The following is an 11,334-nucleotide window of genomic DNA, read 5'->3' as shown; positions in this document are numbered from 1 at the left end:
GCGCACTGACTCTCACTGGGGTACGGGTCCCACACACACTGACTCTCACTGGGGTAGGGGTCCCACACACACTGACTCTCACTGGGGTATGGGTCCCACACACACTGACTCTCACTGGGGTACGGGTCCCACACACACTGACTCTCACTGGGGTACGGGTCCCACACACACTGACTCTCACTGGGGTACGGGTCTCACACACTGACTCTCACTCGGGTAGGGGTCCCACACACACTGACTCCCACTGGGGTACGGGCCCTGCACACACTGACTCTCACTGGGGTACGGGTCCCACACACACTGACTCTCACTGGGGTACGGGTCCCACACACACTGACTCACTGGGGTACATTTCCCACCTTTTTTGTTATTTGTTTGCCTGGAGAAGCCATTATAATTTAATCTTGAAGTTAACATTTCAGTTGACAGTGTGAATGGTGATGCCAACAGGGCATTTCAGGGTGGAATTCAGTATGTGGGCGAAGATCCCGTTTGTTCCTTGGTTTGTCCTCGAGTGGTTAAGGTTTGGTCACCAACCCTGTCGACTGATAGCAAATGAAGACTCCATTGACACCTGACCTCAAAAGGAAACCCCTTTCTGTGTGAAATATTGTAGCCCTTACTGGAAGGGGAGCCCTTCTCTATGTTTCATTTCCTAACTGTCAGCATCATTAACCTGGTAACTGGCTTGAGTAGTGAAGTCCCAGGTTTCAGCTCTCCCTGGGAAACCCTTTAATACTTCGCTTTGAGTGGTCTGCAAGCCTACATCATGATGATCCACGTGCGCGTCAAAGAGAAGCTCGATCGTAAATTGCATCCTTGCATGAGGCAGGATGAGACTGATCAGGAGCTGGAACCAGTTCCACTCCCAACCCCTAACTTAGTTCAGAGAGTGCCAGGACAGCTGGGTTTCAGGCCTCACAGCAGCTTGGGAATGAGCACGGTTACAATGTAAATCCAGAGGTGAGTGACTGCCTTTAACATCAAGGCACCATTTGACCGAGTGTGGCATCAAAGAGCCCTAGCTAAGGGCAGCACGGTGGCCTAGTGGTTAGCACAACCGCCTCACGGCGCTGAGGTCCCAGGTTCGATCCCGGCTCTGGGCCACTGTCTGTGTGGAGTTTGCACATTCTCCCCGTGTCTGCGTGGGTTTCGCCCCCACAACCCAAAAATGTGCAGAGTAGGTGGATTGGCCACACTAAATTGCCCCTTAATTGGAAAAAATAATTGGGTAATCTAAATTTATAAAAAAAAAGAGCCCTAGCTAAACTGGAGTCAATGGGAATCGGGGCAATCCCTCCACTGTACTACCTGGCATGAATGAAGATGGTTGTGATTGTTGCAGGTCAATCATCTCATGCCCGGGATATAAATAGAAGCAAGAGGAGGCCATTCGGCCCTTTGAGCCTGCTCTACCATTCATTATAATCATGGTTGATCAAGTTCAATACCCTGATCCCGCTTCCCCCATAATCCCTTTAGCCCCAAGAGCTATATCCCCTTGAAATTGCACAATGTTTTTGCCTCAACAACTTTCTGTGGTCATGAATTCCACAGATTCACCACTGGGTGAAGAAATTTCTCTTCGCCTCAGTCCTAAAAGGTTTACCCCTTATCCTCAAACTATGACTCCCACTTCCACACCATTGGGAACATTCTGAATCTACCCTGTCTAATCCTGTTAGAATTTTGTAAGTTTCTATGAGAACCCCTCTCACTCTTATAAACTCCAATGAATAGAATCCTAACGACTTAGTCTCTCCTCATATGACAGTCCCGCCATCCCAGGAATCAGCCTGGTAAACCTTCGCTGCCCTCCCTCCATAGCAAGATCATCCTTCCTCAGATAAGGACACCAAAACTGCACACAATACTCCAGGTGTGGCCTCATCAACGCCCTATACAATTGCAGCAAAACATTCCTGTACTCATCCTCTCACTATGAAGGCCAACATACCATTTGCCTTCTTTACTGCCTGCTGTACCTGCGCGCTTACTTTCAGCGACTAATGCAAAAGGACACCAAGGTCTCACTGAGTATCCACCTCTCTCAATTTACACCTATTTAAATAATCTGCCTTCCTAATTTTGCTACCGAAGTGGATAACCTCACATTTATCCACATTATCATGCATCTGCCCACTCACTCAGCCTGTCCAAATCCCGCTGAAGCATCTCTGCATCCTCCTCACAGCTCACCCTCCCACCCAACTTTGTATCATCTGTAAATCTGGAGATAATACTTTAGTTCCCTCGTCCAAATCATTAATATATAACAGATCTCTGCGGTATCCCACTAGTCACTGCCTGCCAATCAGAAAAAGACCCATTTATTCCTGTCCGCTAACCAGCTCTCTATCCATCTCAAGACGCTACCCGTAATCCCATGTGCTTTAACTTTGCATATTAACCTGCTATGTCAGACCTTGTTGGAAATCTTCTGTAAGAGTTCCTCAGGTAGTGGCCTCGGCCCAACCATCTTCAGCTGCTTCATCAATGACCTCCTTCCACCATAGTCGGAAGTTCACTGATTGTACAGTGTTCAGTATCATTCATGACTTCTCAAACACTGAAGCAGTCTGTGTCCATATACAGCCAGACCTGGACAACATTCGGGCTGGGGCTAATGGTAAATAAGATTTTTACCAGACAAGTGCCAGGCAAAAAATATTACCATCACCAAATCATGGAATCAAAATCAACTGGACCAGACACATAATTGCCACGGTTAATGGAGCAGATGAGTCTTTGATTTCTGTGGTGAGTAACTTATCGCCTGACTCCACAAAGCCTGTCCTCCATCATCTACAAGGCACAAGTCAGGAGTGTGATGGAATACTCTCCACTGGCCTGGAAAAGTGCTGCTCCAATGACACTTCAGCAGCTCAACATTATTCAGTGTAAAATGGCCCACTTGATCTGAAACTCAGAAACCAACCTAAACATTCAGACCAGTGTCTGCAATGTGCTCTTCATTTACAGGACGTGGACTTTGTTGATGAGACCAGCATTTATTGCCCATTCTTAATTGTCCCTTGAGAAGGTGGTGATGAGCTGCCTTCTTGAATGGCTGCAGTCCATCTGATGTAGGTACACCCATAGTGCTATTAGGGAGGAGTTCCAGCATTTTGATCCCGTGACTAAGGAGCGGCTAATATATTTCCAAGTCAGGATGGTGTGTGGTTTGAAGGGGACTTTCAGATGGTGGCGTTCCCAGGTATCTGCTGCCCTTGTACTTTAGGCAGGAGAAGAAGGGGGTTTTCTTTGTCTTGGGAAGGTTTCAGCTGTCTCTGGAGGGGGAGGTGTTCTCTGTGGTGTCTGTCTCTGGGATGCCTCCCCCACTTGGCTGATTTTATTGGTCTCTCTGAGACTGTTGTTTATTTCTGAAGTTTCAATTTGTAGATTGGAGTCCAGTTAAGGAAGTGAGACTGAATCAAACCTCAGTTTCGTTAACAGGTTAACACCATCTGTAGCTGCCGTCATTTTGAGGAAAGTTTTCTGCCGAGGAGTTTGAGAGCTGATTATGGGGTGTCTGGGTATCTGCCAAGCTGGTGCCTACCCACTTCATGTGCTTTGCTGCCTCCTGCTCACCTATCTCCTCAATCAACTAGACCGCTACATCCTCGCAATTGTAATCCAGCCCCTAGCCCAGGACATTCAGTTTGGTGAAAGAAGCTGTCTACCCAGGGAGAATGCAAAGCAGAGCGGAGCATCGTGTCGCAATGCCAGCTCCCAGGACAGGTGGGTACATAGTGAAAGATTAAACTGGCATCCCAGGATGGGACATAAAACCTGGGAATGGGAAGAGAGATTGCTATCTGGATATCATGATATCAAACATCTGTAATCAGTAATAGAAACCCTGGGATTGTTGGGAGGCAGAGATGGAGGAGTCGGCATCCAAGTTTTGGACATACTGGAGTTTGGAGAGATGTAGGCGAGAAAACGTGGGTGAGTTTCATCCAGGCCTAGAATGAGTGAGTGAAAGTTGGTAAGTCGCAGGACAGATCTGGGGAAGTCAGCAAACTAGGCCACAACCACAAAGCTCAGAGCAGATGCCAGACTAAGGAAGATGCAGTTTTCACAGCAAGATACAGGGGTTGTGGATACATTTTTTGAATGGAGCTTTTTTAATTTAGGTAGAAACTGTAAGTACCCCAAATGGTTTTGGATCTAAGGTCATGTATGTGGCAGCTGCTGTTTGATGCAGCGTGTTTGATTCATTTTGAAAAAAAAATCTAGAGTACCCAATTCTTCTTTTCCAATTAAGGGGCAATGCATGGCCAATCAACCTACCCTGCACATCTTTAGGATGTGGGGTTGAGACCCACGCAGACAGGGTGAGAATGTGCAAACTCCACACGGACAGTGACCCAGGGCCGGGATTGAACCCGGGTCCTCGGCGCTGTGAGGCAGCTGTGCTAACCATTGCGCCGCCGTGCTGCCCTCCTTAAACAGGGGTGTAACATTAGCCAATTTCCAGTCCTCTGGGACCCTTCCTGCCTCCACTGATTCCTGAAAGATCACCAATGCTGCTTACCTTGTACAATGTTGTCAGGTTCTATCACCTGATGTTCAAGGAACCCTTCTGTCTGGTTTCCTCAAGGTTTTCTAATCTCCTTTATTGATGAGTTTTAGAACTGTCCAAGCTTTGACTTAACAGTGAGCATTCTTGATTGTGAAGTTGCTATCACTGTTCTTCAGCTGTGCTGAAGTTTAGCAGTACACCTTCAGCTGAACAGCTCCAAGACTGGAGTCTTATGGTGGATGCTTGGAGTGTGTTCGATTCTAAGTATTTTTCTGTGTTTGACAGAATTAAAGCTCCAACTCCAGTGTCTAATTTAAAGTTTGTTGTGTTTCCATTGACCATAATATTTCCAATAGTTTCCATTTGATCCTGTGGCTTTCCCAAGAATGGTACTTTTAATTATTTTTCTTCTTAAACTTGTTGAATGGTTTCAATGTCCCGGATCTTGGCTGTTTTTCTTTAATGGTTAAACACTGTTTGTTGTGATAAACCGTTTTAAACGAGCCTGTCGTTCTGCTTCTGATTTATGGAGCCATGTACTTTGTGCTGATGGAGCCTCTTCCTGTCAAATAACAACAGCGCTGATTATTGGCGGCTACCGCACATTCCTCTTTTACTTTCTTTGGAGTTGGGTGTTCTGCAACTTCTATGTACTATAACCTGGACTATATCAGTCATTTTCCTCCACAAAATTATTTTTTTCCCTTGAATAGAAACTTTGTTTTGTTTCCTCTCTTCTGCCTGCCTCATTATCCCCACTTTCGATAGGGTGAAAAAAATCCACCTCTTCTCAAACTTCCACAACAATGTGATCTTAATTAATTAATCGCTCAAAATGGAATAGTGTAGGTCAGATAGGCTTCAGATGGTTTCACAGGTCGGCGCAACATCGAGGGCCGAAGGGCCCGTACTGCACTGTAATGTTCTATGTTCTATTCTATGTTCATGGGTCTCTGTAGTCACGATTTTCAGCTAATCAATGCAATTCATTAATAGGCCCAACCATCATCAGCTGCTTCACCAATGACTTCCCTTCCATCATAAGATCAGAAGTGGAGATGTTTGCGGATGACTGCACAATGTTCAGCACCATTCACAACTCCACAGATAATGAAGCAGCCCCTGTCCAAATGCAGCAAGACCTGGACAATATCCAGGCTCGGGGCTGACAAGTGGCAAGTTACATTCACGACACACAAATGCCAGGCAATGGCCATCTCCTACAAGAGAGCATCTATCTATCGACCCGTGACATTCAATGGCATTACCATCACTGAATCCCCCACAATCAACATCCTGGGGGTTACCATTGATCAGAAACTGAACTGACGAGCCACATTAATACTGTGGCTACCAGAGCAGGTCAGAGGCTAAGAATCCTATGGCGAGTAACTCACCTCCTGACTCCTCAAAGCCTGTCCGTCATCTACAAGGCACAAGTCAGGAGTGTGATGGAGGGGGTGGCACAGTGGTCAGCACTATTGCCTCACGGCACCAAGGAATGGGGTTCGATCCCGGCCCCGGGTCACTGTCCATGTGGAGTTTGCACATTCTCCCCATGTCTGCGTGGGTTTCACCCCCACAACCCCAAAAAAGGTGTGCAGGGTAGGTAGATTGGCCACGCTAAAATGCCCCTTAATTAGAAAAAAAAAAGAATTTGGAACTCTAAATTTATTTTTAAAAAGGAGTGTGACGGAATACTCTCCACTTGCCTGGATGAGCGCAGCTCCAACAACACTCAAGAAGCTCAACACCATCCAGGACAAACCAGCCGCTTGATTGCTCCTCCTTGCACAAACATTCAAACCCTCCAATACCAATGCACAGTGGCAGCCGTGTGTACCATCTACAAGATGCACTGCAGCAACCCACCAAGGTTCCTTCAACAGCACCTTCCAAACCCACGGCCACTATCATCTAGAAGGACAAAGGCAGCAGATACCTGGGAACCCCACCATTTGAAGATTCCCCTCCAAGTCACTCACCATCCTGACTTGGAAATATATCGCTGTTCCTTCACTGTCGCTGTCAAAATCCTGGAACTCCCTCCCTAACATCACAGTGAGTGTACCTACATCTCAAAGAATTGGGCCTTTCACGTGGTCGCAGCACTCTGGACATAGAACCAGGAGCAAGCCATTCAGCCCCTCGAGTCTCTCAGCTATTTAATAAGATCATTGCTGATGTGTGACCCAACCCCATATTCCTGAATATTTTTGCTTAACCTGGTCAATGTTTGTGTGGAGTTTGCACATTCTACCCCCCGCCTGCGTGGGTTTCACCCCCACAACCCAAAGATGTGTAGGATAGGTGCATTGGGCATGCTAAATTGCCCCTTAATTGGAAAAAAAATGGGTCCTCTAAATTTATTAAAATATATATAAATCTTTGCTTAACAAAATCTATCTATCTCAGATTTGAAATTAACAACTGATCTAACTTCAGCTGCTGTTTGTGGGAGAGAGTTCCAAACTTTTACCATCCTTTGATTGAAGAAGTTCTTCCGAACATGTCTCCTGAACGGTCTGGCCCTAATTTTTAGACTATGCCCTTAGTTTTAGAACCTCCAAACATGGAAATAGTTTATTTTTATCCAGCCTGTCTTTTCCTTGATCAGATCACCCCTTAATTCCGACAAAAACAGGACTAATTTGAGGAGATTGCCGGGGATCCGACCCAAATTTCTAATTCCTCTCTGGCCCCTGGAGGGGGCATCAAATGAAGCTTTGTGGGTAGAGCTTAGGTACAAAAAAGGGACAGCGACATTGCTGGGTGTTTATTATAGACCCCCAGATAGTCAGCGGGAAATTGAGGAGCAAATATGTGTGCAACCCACGGAGGGGGTAAAAATAATAAGAGGGTGATTTCAACTTTCCCAACATTAATTGGGATAGCCATCATGTCAACGGCTTAGATGGAGCAGAGTTCTTAAACTGTATACAGGAGAACTTTTCAGCTCAATATGTAGAGGGTCCAACAAGGAATGGTGCAGTGCTGCACCTAATTCTGGAGGATGAAGCCAGACAGGTGGTTGATGTGATGTTGGGGAGCATTTTAGTGACAGCAATCATAACATGGTGCAATTTAAATTTTTTATGGACAAGTTGCAAAACAAGGTTGTGGATTGGGGGAGAGTAGGTTTTAACAAAATAAGGCAGCATCTGGCCAAGGTAAACTGAGAAGAGTTACTTGTGGAGAAATCTACAGAAGTGCAGAGGGAGGGCAATCAAAAAGGAAATGGGGAGGGAACAGGCCCAATATGTTCCCTCTAGGGAAGGAGTAACAAGCCCAGAGAACCATTGATGACCAGAGACATTCAGGATACAATGAGAAGGAAAAGAGAGGCTAAGGCATTAGTGAAGTACAGGAAGTGCAGGATGGAGCTTCAGAAAGCAATTAGGAGAGCAAAGAGGGGTGTTGTCTTTTTTACCTGCTACAAATATGGCAATCAACAAGGTTGCCATTCTTTCTTTAGATATCGATATTATATTGCTCATGGTCGCCAGGTATCAATGATACCACCACAAGGTTCAACCGGCTATCGATCAAAGAGCCAGACAACCAGTTAGTTAGTTCAAGATCAATGCTACTTTATTTGCACACAAGATTAACTTACACATGCAACAATAAACACTACTACTTAAACTACACCTAACAACTATGACAACCTGTACTTAACTTCAGGCTTAGGTCAGAGGAACAGTGGCCTTTGTTCGATTCTGTATCTATCTGGGCTGTAGAAGTAACTGCTGCTCAGCTCGGCTCATCCGTCTGGTAGCAGACGATGAACTTGAACTTGCTTCTGGTGTTGCTGCAATTGGAGGTGGTCGTTGCCGGAGCACCAGGTCCGAGAGAGGCTGAACATGTGGCAGTGTCTCTCTTTATCCTTGGAGAGTTTCACACTCTTTTGGGCGGTCTTTCAGTTTGGACCCCACTAATTGGGTAGTTCTCGATCACTGTATTTGATTTGAACCAATAAAGGGGCGGGTGCCTTGATGGCTGGGCGTGTCCTAAGCGGTCATTGACCCTATTGTTACACACAGAACACAGTGCAGAAGGAGGCCATTCGGCCCATTGAGTCCACACCGACCCACTTAAGACCTCACTTCTACCATATCCCCATAACCCAATAACTCCTTTCTCACGTTTTTGGACACTAAGGGCAATTTATCACGGCCAATCCACCTAACCTGCACATCTTTGGACTGTGGGAGGAAACCGGAGCACCCGGAGGAAACCCACGCAGACACGGGAAGGATGTGCAGACTCCGCACAGACAGTAACCCAGCAGGGAAACGAACCTGGGACCCTGGCGCTGTGAAGCAACAGTGCTAGCCACATGTGCTACCGTGCTGCCCCGTGCTGTTGATGCTTCGTGAGTCAAGGGAGTGGTGCTGAAATGTCTGAGATTGTATCGGTTACTCGAGTACCAGTCCTTTATCTGACGGAGATGGGCCATCAAACTGCTAATCAGTTGGGGGTTTCGATTCCGTCTGGATTCTTCGCTCACAAATATAGATTCAGGCTCTGAGCCTGCCTGAACCTTACATTGTCCATTTTAAGACCATAAGACCATAAGACATAGGAGTGGAAGTAAGGCCATTTGGCCCATCGAGTCCACTCCACCATTCAATCATGGTTGATTTCAACTCCATTTACCCGCTCTCTCCCCATAGCCCTTAATTCCTCGAGAAATCAAGAATTTATCAATTTCTGTCTTAAAGACACTCAATGTCCCGGCCTCCACCGCCCTCTGTGGCAATGAATTCCACAGACCTACCGCTGACTGGCTGAAGAAATTTCTCCTCATCTCTGTTCTAAAGTGACTCCCTTTTATTCTAAGGCTGTGCCCCCGCGTCCTAGTCTCCCCTGGGACGTTTGCCCGTTAGGCTTTGCGAACGTCCATATTTCTTGCCGTAAGTGGCCATCCCAGATTTGTCCACTTGGCTACAGGGGATATGAGAAAGCTCTGACTGGTAAAGGTAGTGAAAATCCCAGGATATTCTATAAGTATATCAATGGGGGAAGAGGATAACTAGGCAAAGAGTAGGGTCCATTAGGGACCAACAGGGAAATCTGTGGGTGGAGCCAGAGGACATTGGCAGCATCTGGAATGACTACTTCATACCTACGAGAATGAGGAGGTTCAGCCAGGGTTGGAAACGGGTGCGGAGGCAGATATCGAAGCCTTCGCCTCGTTGATTGCCCGAAGGCGGATCCTGCTGGGATGGAGAACGGCCTCTCCACCCTGTGCCCTGGCGGGGCGAGGGGACCTGCTGGGATACTTGACCCTTGAGAAGGTTAAGTTCGAACTGAGAGGAAGCTTGGAGGGGTTCTACAAGTCATGGGCACTATTATGCACTTTCAAGAACTGGATAACATCGAACATTAGTTGGGGTGGTGGGGGAGGGGGGCTGTGTATGTTGAAGATGGCTATGGGTAATCCTTGATTCCTTTTTTTTCTTTGTCATTTGTTTATGTTAACATGCGGGCTGATGTCTAGGGCAGGGTGGGAGGATGGGATCGTTGTTACTGTTATGGGGTTTGAGATATTTGTTGTTGGTCATTGATTGTTGTTGGGTGTAAATTTGGGAGAAAAATTGTGAAAAAGGAGGAGAATAAAAATATTTTTAAAAAAAGAATGAGGAGGTAGCTGTAGAACTCAGGGAGAGAGACTGTGAGGTTCTTGAGCAAATTGTCACAGGCAGTGACAAGGTATTGGAGGTGTTGGTGGGCTTAAACGTGGACAATCTCCAGGTCCGTGTGTATTGTGTCCCAGGCTGCTGGGGGAGGCGAGGGAGGAGATTGCAGGGGCTCTGAACCACATTTTTAATTCCTCGCTGGCCATGGGGAAGATGCCAGAGGCCTGGAGAATAGCCAATGTTGTCCCACTATTTAAGGTTGGAAAGACAAGCCAGGGAACTGCAGTCCAGTGAGTCTCACGTCAGTGGCAGGGAAACTATTGGAGAAGATTCTGATGGAGAGAATCTATCTCCACTTGGAGAGGCAAGGTTTGATCAGGAATAGTCAGCATGGCTTTGTCAGAGGGAGGTCATTGAATTTGAATTTAACATATTTAAATTTTTTGAGCATGTGATCAGGGTAGTGCAGTTGATGTAGTTTACATGGATTTCAACAAAGTCTTTGACAAGGTTTCATATGGGAGACTTATAAAGAAGGTAAATGCACATGGGATAGAGGGGAACTTGATAATAATAATCTTTATTAGTGTCACAAGTAGGCTGACATTAACACCGCAATGACGTTACTGTGAAAATCCCCTAGTCGCCACATTCCGGTGCCTGTTTGGGTCACAGAGGGAGAATTCAGAATGTCCAATTCACCCAACAAGCATGTTTTTTTGGGACTTGTGGGAGGAAACCGGAGCACCCGGAGGAAACCCACGCAGACACAGGGAGAACGTGTAGACTCCGCACAGACAGTGACCTAAGCGGGAATTGAACCCAGATCCTTGCACTGTAAAGCAACAGTGCTAACCACTGTGCTTACAGCCACCCATTGATAGGGTGGATTCAAAATTAGCTCAGCTGCAGGAGACAGAGGGTGATGACATTCGGCTGCTTTAGTGACTGGAAGCCAGTGTTCAGTGGTGTACCACAGGAACAAGATTATGTCGGGCATGGACAGGATGAATAGGGAGCCGCTGTTTCCCTTAGTTGAAGGTGATGTGTGAGGCAGGTTGGTTCGATGTGGACTGCACTCGATGCAGGGAAGTTAGAAACACACGTCTAACACTGGAGAAGATCCAACACTGTTTTATTCAACGATAGAACTGATAAACATAT

At 46.5% G+C, this 11,334-nt stretch overlaps 1 protein-coding gene across 2 annotated transcripts in view; it reads left to right on the top strand.

Annotated features, from left to right (window-relative positions):
* Positions 1-3,126: 3,126 nt before the first annotated feature.
* The window catches only part of LOC119955447 (putative glycerol-3-phosphate transporter 5), a 61,605-nt gene continuing 53,397 nt past the window's right edge, over positions 3,127-11,334 (top strand). For both annotated transcript variants that reach the window (XM_038781630.1, XM_038781629.1), the window contains exon 1: positions 3,127-3,741. In XM_038781630.1, the coding sequence (XP_038637558.1) occupies positions 3,524-3,741 (218 nt within the window). In that variant the 5' untranslated portion in view covers positions 3,127-3,523. The remainder of the gene's footprint in view (positions 3,742-11,334) is intronic.

The sequence above is a fragment of the Scyliorhinus canicula genome, chromosome 21, assembly GCF_902713615.1.
Source record: "Scyliorhinus canicula chromosome 21, sScyCan1.1, whole genome shotgun sequence".
Classification (NCBI taxonomy): domain Eukaryota; kingdom Metazoa; phylum Chordata; class Chondrichthyes; order Carcharhiniformes; family Scyliorhinidae; genus Scyliorhinus; species Scyliorhinus canicula.
The sequence above is the reverse complement of the archived record's forward strand: the minus strand, read 5'-3'. Positions and strand labels throughout refer to the sequence as shown.